The 10674-nt window shown below is 34.1% G+C and overlaps 1 protein-coding gene across 2 annotated transcripts; it reads right to left on the bottom strand.

Moving 5' to 3' along the window:
• Positions 1-1879: 1879 nt before the first annotated feature.
• Positions 1880-9207, bottom strand: LOC130636221 (uncharacterized). 2 transcript variants are annotated; one of them, XM_057445876.1, is made up of 4 exons: positions 8520-9207; positions 8371-8406; positions 5237-5347; positions 1880-4294 (listed from the first exon to the last, which is right to left on the bottom strand). In XM_057445876.1, exons 2-4 carry the CDS (start codon positions 8381-8383, stop codon positions 3435-3437), a joined length of 984 nt encoding a protein of 327 aa, XP_057301859.1. In that variant the 5' UTR covers positions 8384-8406; positions 8520-9207; the 3' UTR covers positions 1880-3434. The 2 variants fall into 2 exon arrangements, with proteins under 2 accessions (XP_057301859.1, XP_057301860.1); XM_057445877.1 differs by having other exon boundaries at positions 8371-9207.
• Positions 9208-10674: the final 1467 nt, after the last annotated feature.

Below are 10674 nucleotides of genomic sequence, written 5' to 3'. Positions count from 1 at the left end.
TCTTACGTCATAAATAAACCAGATATAGATTCAGATTTCTAGGAGGTGGAAATAAAATTTCACGTAATACAGCTTTAATATAATGTGACTCCATTGTGCATTATTATTACCAAAGTATGGCATCTTGTACAACATCGTATTGCATCAAACGCTGTAAAGAAAAGGGATTGGCAACATGAAGGGTTCACTGCACCTTATGCTGCAGAAATGTGTGAGCAGATTCTCTGTACACATTTAGATCAAAGTTTATATTACTTAACTAGTTGAGTTATTGTCAAAATACGCGTTTCCCATAGCAGTCTACTTCTATCAACGGTTAAGTAGAATACAATATTGTTGATCCCAAATTTAAACACAACTGTTATATATAGTGTTAAACATTATTTACTAAGTGCATTTCTGTGACACTAAAACGTTTACCCAGAAGTAGAACTACGTGCTACAAAGAATGAACATCAGGTGAAATAATAGATAAAATATAAAATAAAATTACTAATGTAGCTCATATACTTACACTCAATTGCACTGACACCTAAACACCAGCTGAGAATTTATAATACCTTTAACACAGAAAACTTCACTCCATAATAGACCTATTTCAATACCGCCTTTTCATGTTCAGCCGTGGTGGCGAAAAATTGCATAAAAACGAGGTTAGTTTAGATAAAGTTCAGGACGCCAAACTGTTTACTTGCTGTTCTGACATTAGTTATCCAGAAATGTTGGTTTTATAATTTCAACTGCCATATTAAAAGAATCGTAGTGGATAAAAGTATATAAAGAGTATTATTAGTAGTAGTGTGACAAATATTATGAATGTTTATTGATATTCGGTGTGTATTTGTGGCAGCTTTATTGTTAACTAGTTAACTAGCTATAGCTAGCCAACAAACGTCTTGCTTTTTACTCCTTCAAAAAGTTTATATTATATACTATCAGATCTATGGGTTTACCTAGTTTATTAAAACTTCATATAACTTATATAATTATAATTTATATATATTATAATTAGGTTATAATTATTTTCATAAAAAAGTTACCCAGTTTTTTATCCTGGCCAGATATTATAGGTAGGATGTTATAGCTAGCATGTACTCAGGGATGATGTGCTGTCCAGCTATATATCGTTATTATTGTCACACTCCCCTGCTAATATGCTTTAACTGTTCCATTTAGTACACGTTTATAATAAATATATTTTGCATCAACCCAGTGCACTCAGTAGTCACAAATTGTTGATTTTTTCGGTTTGTCTTTATAGATTCATATCAGTATTGTAGGTTTATCATTCCTTAAAGAATATTTAGTAGGTGTAGTGTTGCTATCTTCTCTAAGAAAATAGATTGAAGGTTCTTAAAATTGTTCTTATTCTCTTTGGAACTAACTTGGCAGAGCAAGATTAGGCCTCTATCAACTATTTTGATTATCCACAAAAAAATAAAACAAAGCTATTTATTAGTTGTAAGGCCATCTGTATATATTTAAAACTTCCTCAACTTTCTTAGGTCATCTGGTTAAGTTATTGTGGCAAATCGATGGAGTATTAAATATATCTAAGGATTGAAATAACGTGACTTGAAACAAGTCGAATTAAAAAATCTGGCAATACTTATAGAAATAATATTACTGACAATACTCATAGAAATACTTCTAGTTGACAGAACATTTTGTGAATTTAAAAAACAACAACAATTAGCTGTAGCTGCAACTGTAACTTTCTTACAGGTCATAATAACCAAGGCTCAAGGGTATTTATAAGTAAGCATGCTTTTACCTTGGGTGATTGTATTGCTCTTTTCACTACTACTATTTAGCCAAATACTACTAACCCAACATGCTTAGGATAGCCGAGTCATAATGTTATTTACAGATGTTTTAAGAAATAAAAGATATCAAATAACAAAGAAAAAAGTGTTTATATATGTCATCAACATTGGTCAAAGCTTCAACTAGCTAGCTAGTAGTAACTAATGCTAGTGCTAGTGTAGCTAAATATAAATTCCAAACTAATCAACCTTAGCTTAGCTAGCTAAACACTAGAAAAAAATATAAACCAGCAATTTTGAGAAGTCCAATGGGTAAAAAATAAACGCCATTTTCTATTTCTTTTACCAAAAGTTCATAATTTGCCCATTTGACAAGTTAATTTGAGAAATAATAAAGGTAAACAAACTATATGTGCATCAATTCGCTGGAAAATTAAAATTGTCTCTAAACTAACCTCGCGTTCATGTTAGTATGTCTATTCTGGCTGTGTATTTTGCGGAATGGAAGTGGATATTGAAATAGGTTTATGGACAAGTAAGCAAGCAGTTTACACGTAACACAATAGAACAATACACTCAAACCACTGTAACATCACGACCTAGAAACTAATGCCCAAATGGACACTTGAAATAAACTAATAAAGGTACAAACAGATTGGGAGAAAGTTACGGCACTGCACATATAAAGAATTATCATTTACATACATAATAAACAAAAGGATTGATATTGAGGTAGTTACAGTCTTGAACACGGGCGTGTTAACAGTTCTCTCTCACGACCTCTTCGCTGTATTTGACATTCCAGGACGCAGAAGTTTTTTCTTTTCCTTAATCAGAGTCATACTTCTACATGCTGAATTTACGCACACATTACCCAAAATAAACCAACAACCACCCCACCCGACCCAAAAAAAGCCTACAATCACCCTACTTGACTCAAAATAAGCTTTCAATCACCCCACCTGACTTAAAATAAGCCTACAACAACCCCCACCTGACTTAAAATAAACCTACAATAACCTCACCTGACACAAATAAAACTACATCCACCCGCACCCGACTCAAAATAAACCTACAATCACCTCACCTGACCCAAAAAAACTACAACCACCCCCACCTGACTTAAAATAAACCTACAATAACCTCACCTGACCCAAAAAAAAGCTACAACCACCCCACCCGACCCAAAAAAAGCCTACAATCACTCCCACCTGACCCAAAATAAATCTACAAACACCCCACCTGACCCAAAATAAGCATCACTAACTCACATGGATCCTACCTAACTAACACCAACCTTTACCCATAGTAAACTGTTCATTTTGTTTTTATTGTTCCTGTAAACGGCTTGCGGGGAGATTCGCTGGCATTTCATCCTTAGTACACAAGAACATCCTCTACCTACGCCAAAAAACTGTAGGGTCACTTAGTTAACACCAGATCTTTATTAGTTAAGACTTATTTGGTGCAACATTTAGGTAATTTAAGCTGTAATTAAAGTAAACTGCAATTACGTTCAGTGTTACATTTTGTGTTTACTGAGATTCTGCTGATGTATTTAAGTGTTTAGGTTCACAGAATTAAAAATATATACATTATGATTTACTACCCTGAAATTTACAAATGTTTTAACAAATTTATGAAAAGAAAAAAACATACGAAATGAGATTACGACATATGAATATAGCTGTCTCCTTGTTCTTCCATACTGATATATACTTCGTAGGTATTTTTATCATTGTCTGCACTACGGATATCAGCTTCTATGTATTCTGCATTATTTCTTTTATCGTGGGTGTTTGTTATGTCCAAATATGTATATTTATCTCTGTTAACTTCCTCTGCATTAACTGGTGCATAATGTGCCTTCTCAATCTCGTTCATTTCAGCATTGTTTTTTTCCAGATTCATTGAAATCTCATAACCAGGGAAATCTTCTGTAAGTTTTTGTTGATTTTCTTGTAAAGCTGCATATTTGACATTATTTATTTCGTCCTTTTTCATAGACATATAAAAAGGACTGCTCGTTTTCACAGGAGACAATTTTTCTTTGAAATCAGTTTGTAATTCGTTGCCACGTTCATTTTCACCACCGTTACCATTTAACCTTTGATAGTCTATTGGTGTGTAGTCTACAACATCGTTATAACCGTCATTCTTCTCTCCTAAGTTTAAAGATTCGATACCATCTTGTATATTAACGCACTCATAAGACGATCCACTGTTCACATTATAATAGTTGCATTCCGAGTTCTCTTTGTCTTTCTCTCGTGTTATATTGTCAGCAACAGCATAAAGATCGCTCGATTCGGCAGTTTGATCGCTCTTTTTGTTATCAATCTGTTGATCTTTACCTTTGTGATTCACCTTAGACTCTATTGCAGTGTTATTGACCTTGGTATGATTATCAACAGAATAAACCAAATCGTTTTTTATTTCGACATCATGGTTTTCAAAACTTGTTTGCTGAGACTCTTTTTCTTGAGGAATATTGTGCCTTAACAATCGAGCATTTCTTGTTTTTCTCTCTAAAGAAAATACTTTTAACTTTCAAGTTTCGATATATGCAACAGCAGCTAAGTAATTATTGTTTCGAAAGGTATATAGACTCAAGGGATCTGGTTTTGGAATAATACATCTTTAGTCGTAGCAATTTGTTAAAACTAGTCGTTAGCCCGTGGAGAAATCCACAGGTTCGCTCGTCCTTTTTGTAATTGCGCAGCTAAGCTACCATTTTGCGTGACAAACGGACAGACGTATACGGGTATTATAATATAAACTAGTCGTTAACCCGTGGAATAATCCACGGGGTCGCCCGTCGCGTTCCCTCGTCCTTTAAATTTACCCGTCGCGACAAAGTGGATAAAAATCTATCGCATTTGATATTCGTGCGCATTTTACAAATTTCGTGTTTCCGTTACGGGGCGCCGCTTTCGCGGACATACAGACGGACGACAGCTATTATTAAAGAGATAATTTGGACCTGTATAGCGTGTGATTCCACGCTATTAGTGCAGGTTCAATCTCTATTTATGACTTGGTGTAAAAACTTGAAACTAACTTAAAGATTAGAGTAATGATCCATTAACCAGTTCCACTCCATCTGTTAGCACTACGCATCAACTGGTAAATTGGTCGTCTGGCGGGGGATTATGAATATCATAGTAATATAATAAAAGAGAGTTGCATTTCTCGAGGAACTTTAAATTTCCTTGAATGCACCACCTCCTCAAGGGATGCACCTCAGTACAATAGCATGATTAGCCGTTGTGTCTCTTTCTCTTTTGTTATATCTTTATGCCAATACAAAAGCATATTATTGTCACCCGAATGTACGTGTTTTGTTAGCTCTTACGCAATAACATCATTGCAAACATTAACAAGTTACACGAAAATAGGAGTAGGTGGAAAGAAAAAACTTATTTGCTTGTAAAAGAATGTGAAAATGATTTCTTAGTTAAATCACATACCTTGGCGTTTCAACCAGATGATAAACAAGATTACTAGAAAAATCAGTAAAAAACCAACACCAATAAACACTGAGACTATGATTCCAACCTTATAAACAAAGTCTTCAACACCTAAATTAAAATAAAAAGAAAATTACATATTGGGGAGTACCTGCTGATTGATCTCTATAATAATATCAAGATTGTGTCTCTCTGTCTGCAAAATAGAGGTGTTCATTTTTCTTTGATGTAGCGAAAAAGTATGTCTTATTTCTTAATTTTTCAGACGTTACGGCAAGACGTCTAATCATTAGACTAACGTTTTACATTGTACTTTCATATCTATGGACTTATATTTTGAAAAAGACTGGGAATAACTGATGTAATCTCCCGCGTGGGTAACTAGGGGCCACTGGGGATCAAATTGGGTAAGTTTTTTAAAGATGAATCATACCACCCGTATGACGTCGCCAATATACCTTTAAACCGCAATATCTCTTCAACATTTGTTAAAAGTACGTGATCCTATACATTTTCTTTATCAGCGTTACAAGTTCTACACAATAGAAGCAATGGGTATAAAAATTTCTATTTTGGTAGGTCCTTGCTGACATCATCAAAAATTTTAAAACCCTTATAATCTCTCTTAACTAATCGGTAAAAGCACGTGATATTTTACATTTTCTTCATCAGTGTTTCAAGATCAACAAAATTGAGGTAACGAGTATAGAAATTTCATATTTTTTTGGAGTAAAGACGGGTTATTGCTGATTTCATCAAAATTGAAATAACGGATATTTTTCATTTTCCCTCTGCCTAAGTGGATTTTTTCACGGGCTTTATTGACTAGTTTATGAAAAAATAATGATAAAGAAACCAGAGTCTAGTGAGCTACTTACATGCGTGCAAACGGATGTGTTTTTGTTTTACGAAATTATATGCTTCAAATCTTGCTTATGCTTCCGTTTATATACTTTTATTGTTGAAAATGGAGCTAACCAACCCTATTCCAGATAATTGAAAGGGTTCTATATATTTTTATATACATTCTATATAAACAAATACATTTTTATAAGGCTTTTTTTACAGGGTATGTATACAATATTTGAAATTCTCGCCAACTTGATAAAATCAGAAATTTCCCGCAAAAATTGCGGGCAAAATTTAAAAAAGCACCAACACGTGACTAACTAGTTTTCACAAGTAGCTAATTTTTTTTGGCTTCACAAACCTTCTTAACAATCTTTTGCTTTCTTGCATACTGCTTCTTTTTATGTATAGACTTTTTATATCTCGTTGATATTATTTTTTATTCTTCACTATCACCTACGCTGCCTGTTTATTCTCCACTATCCCCTACGCTGCCTGTTTGGTGGTGGGAGGTAGGGACAGACAGACAAACAAAAAAATATATATATTCTAAAACCTTTAGTGGTATGATAATGCTTTCAAAGATCGACCTTGGGTGACGATCACGTACACAAAACAAGCACGTCAGTCACATGTCTAAGTAATTCTTTAAATTTTAATATTAGACAGTTTTATTTACTACATCACAAAGTGGTTTCGAGTCCACTCAAGCAAACAAGATTTGTTATGTTGAAACACGCAAGACTTGTGAATTTAAACTTGCCACACTTTTAGAATAATTTTCAAAATCTAATTCTTTGTAGATAAATGCAAAATGGACAATGAACATTTGATTTCCAAATTAGTGTAGCAAAATAAGTGTTCTTAAAATAAAAAAAAATGCTAAAATTATCGGGGTTTGTATAAAATAAAAAGTTGTTTTTAGGGAAAGTAGCACAATTAGGCTGATATATGCATTAGTTGTTGCTAACTTAATTATAACAGTGTCCCGATATTTGGCATTGGTGGCCGTGTTGTAACGTACGCATTAGCCCATAATAGTGCAGTTCGATAGTGTATTTAAACGCTGTTTGCCTAACCTATGCAAATTATTGACGAATCTTCATCAATTTGAGGAATGGTGGATGTGGTCTCAGTACTTTAAATTGAATACCAAGATATACTTCATCACAAAAATTTTTCTTCTGAATATGAATATCGATTTTTATCGCGTCGCAATTTCAAACTTTTTCTATAATTAAATATTTCTTTTTAACTGCTTTCTTTTTCGTTAACTAGTCGATAAAGCCCGTGTAAAAATTCACTGAAGCAGGATAAAATTGAAAAATAAGCGTCATATGAATTTTGATGACGTCAGCAACCCATCTGCAAAAAAAATTAGAACCTTGTTTTTACGTTGCATTTATTGTGTAGACCTTAAAGCGCTGATCAAGAAAATGTATGTAATCACGTGCTTTTGATGAATGGTTAATGAGATTTACGGGTTTAAAAATTTTGCTGACGTTAGCAAAGTCCCTAATAAAAGTACAGAAAATTATTTTTTCGAAATTTGTATACCCGTTGCCTTCATGTTATAGCTCTTGAAACGCTGATCAAGAAAATGTATAGGATCATGTACTTTTGACCAACGGTTACAGAAATATTGTGGTTTAAAGGTTTTTTGATGACGTCATAAACCCGTTCATTCCGAAACGGATTTGGGGACCCAGGTTTAGAAAATTTACCCAAATTGGTCCTAGGTGGCCCCCGTGAGTAACCTCACGCGGTGAAAAAACTTTGACGTCACCAACTTGTTTCCAAGTTATTTGGCCTCAAAATTTTCGGTGCACTGTAATGGCTTCATTAATTTAATGTAGGATACTGATGTTAAAGAAGTGTTATTGACGTCGCGCCCTAACGTCAAAAAATTTAACATGTTAGACATCCACTTTGCCTGTTACAAACAGACACAGTCTCTGTATTATTATATAGGTTTAGGCGCGCGAATGCTTATAAAGCAACGTGTAAGTGAGGATGTGAGTAGATTTGCACATAAAAAGATTTCAATTTGTTCTCCGTAATTGCCTTAAATAAACAGACACAAAATTTAAGCCACAAGGGTACGTAAAACACAAACGCACGTGGCGTACCAGAAACTTAAGCACATAAAATACTAAGGGACAGAAAAAAAGAAGTTGAAAATACAAAAAAAAAAAATAACCCGAAACAGTTTATTGAGTGTTAATAAACAAAGGTTAATAAGCAAAAATAAATTAACTAAGAAAATTAGTCCGGAATATACATACCAAAACCATCCATTATTTGTTGAAATTCTTTTTTGACTGCAATAAAAAAAAAATCGAAGAATAAAATGGATATTATAATTTTTATACCATAACATTTTAATGCGTACAAAGTAACAGAAAAAAACGTTTTGAAGAGGTAAATTATATACTTCAAACTTTAACCATTCTCTTTCTAAACAACTTCTTTATTCTTCTTGTTAATCAAGGACTTTCTGCCAATATATTTGGTATACTTCTCATAAAAAACTTTTTACTTAATAAACAAGAAATGCTTATTTCACGTATACTTACCAAAATGATGTTTGTGAACAACATGAAACCGAAGTTTACATTGTAAGATGTACATAATGATTGCTTGAGTATACAAATTGACGTCACTTTCGATTGCACAATTTGCAAACAAGATTCCCAAAAAGTTAGCATTGGACAAACAGTAAAGAGGTTTCGGAAACTTTGAATGTGTTCTATTTGAAATTAACTTTAAATAAGCAAACCAACTAACGATCTATTTATGACTCAGAAACTTTTCTTAAATGATATCGAAAGTGCTCCAATTAAATGAGATGATCTGATGAACCCAAGTCAAAAAGGCGAAGAATAACAATGCAAATTAGACACTAGAGTAATTAATGCTTTGCCGCTAACGAAATTAACAAACTCGAATGACTTTTTTTATTGTTTTTTCAACCCTGTTCGATCGGGGACGAATTCTGACACCCCCTCCCACCCTACGTCACTGCCGTTTCTTCTGAAGAACTATTTTTTCTTATGTTACACAAGTCTGATAATGAGTTCCATACTTATCTATTGCACACACGCCTCCTAGTTCCCATACCTCTCACAGTCTTAGATAATTGTTAATAATTACTCGAAATTATCCCCTTCAAAAGAAATCCATATAATCTACCAAATGAGCATTATTTGCCTGTCACAAACTTTAAACAGAATCTTAAAATTCGATCTAGAAGAAAATAGATCTTATAACAGATTAGCAGAGGGAAGAATTCCTGGTTAGGTTAACACCTAACCAGGAATTCTTCCCTCCGCATCTGTTTTCATGTTTTCCGTGTTCATACGTCCTTAAATTCCTACGGAAATTTGCACGTCGCAATTGGACAACAATATATCGCATTAACTATGTCGTGTGCGTGTAGTAAGACTTTTCCTGTAGACAGACATAGAATACGTCACATAGAAGTGCCGACATAGGCATAAATTTATTGTGGTCACTTTGTAATTTTTATGACACACTAGCTACAACCGTGCCAAGATTAATTTCCGTTGATAAAGTCGATCAAAAGTTAAGGAAGTAGTAGGGTGTCACACATCTATATTCATAATATGTACGAAATTCCGGCAGAGCAAATAAGGTTAACAATTTACCATCTTTTACAGCACGTTAAAATAAGTACAAGACTTCTTTAGAACATAGTGGGAAAGTTCAGATGTTATGAAGTAGAATGACCGCTGACCCGACGTAAAAAGATGCTCCCGAGCTTCTCTCAAAAAGTTGAACTCATTCAACTTTTTCAGCGCGTATTTTTTCTCTCAAGTTTTTCGGCAATGAAAATCAAGAAAAATGTAAACATTGCGTAATCCTTTCAGTGACATAAATTTTGGCGCAATTCCTTTTCATAACAAGTTCAAGGAAATATCAAGATGGCAGAGAGACGTACTTTTGAAAGCTCACAAGAAAAACTTAACAATCTTGCTCGATTGGCTCATTTTTTTTTATAATCGCCAACAAACTAACGAAGCCAGTATACCATGTTTTTTTGATTGGGTGTCCCTAATCTCCAGTGGAGGATTCGAAGTATCGTATGTGTGGGTAAAGGGATGACCTAACAAGGGCTTTATCAGGTATATCCATTGGTTTCATTCCTCCAGTCTCCAAGCTGTGAGTCCGCGACATTTTCAGTATCCACAAATCCTGGTGGACAGTACCTGTACTCACCATGGTTTTCTTGGCTTTTTATTAAAAAGTTGTGTAGAGCAACTACTGCTTTTGTTATTAAATTCACAGTTTCAACCTGTGCAATAAGGGGACGTCTAAAAATGCGAAACCTTGCTGCTGATATGCCAAAACAATTTTCAATTATTATTCCTCTGGCCCTATATCTCATATCTTCTGTTTACGGCAGCTATTTTAATCTGAATGAGCACGTTTTCTCTTGGGCGGGAAATTAATTTCCATTCACGTCAAACCCGAGCTCAAGCAGAAAATGCAATCGTATGGAAACCTACCTTTAATTAGGTGGACCTTAACTTCTTACTGGCGTTAATGTTGAATATACATTGCTACCA

Source organism: Hydractinia symbiolongicarpus, chromosome 3 (genome assembly GCF_029227915.1).
Source record: "Hydractinia symbiolongicarpus strain clone_291-10 chromosome 3, HSymV2.1, whole genome shotgun sequence".
NCBI classification, from domain to species: Eukaryota; Metazoa; Cnidaria; class Hydrozoa; order Anthoathecata; family Hydractiniidae; genus Hydractinia; species Hydractinia symbiolongicarpus.
Note: the sequence above shows the minus strand (reverse complement) of the source record. Positions and strands in the feature narration are given on the sequence as shown.

Bases quoted from the DNA above. Each gene is read 5' to 3' on its own strand.
- LOC130636221 (XM_057445877.1), bottom strand. The intron at 4,295-5,236 runs GTATGTGATTTA...TATTTTCTTTAG, and splicing joins CATCTGGTTGAAACGCCAAG to AGAGAAAAACAAGAAATGCT.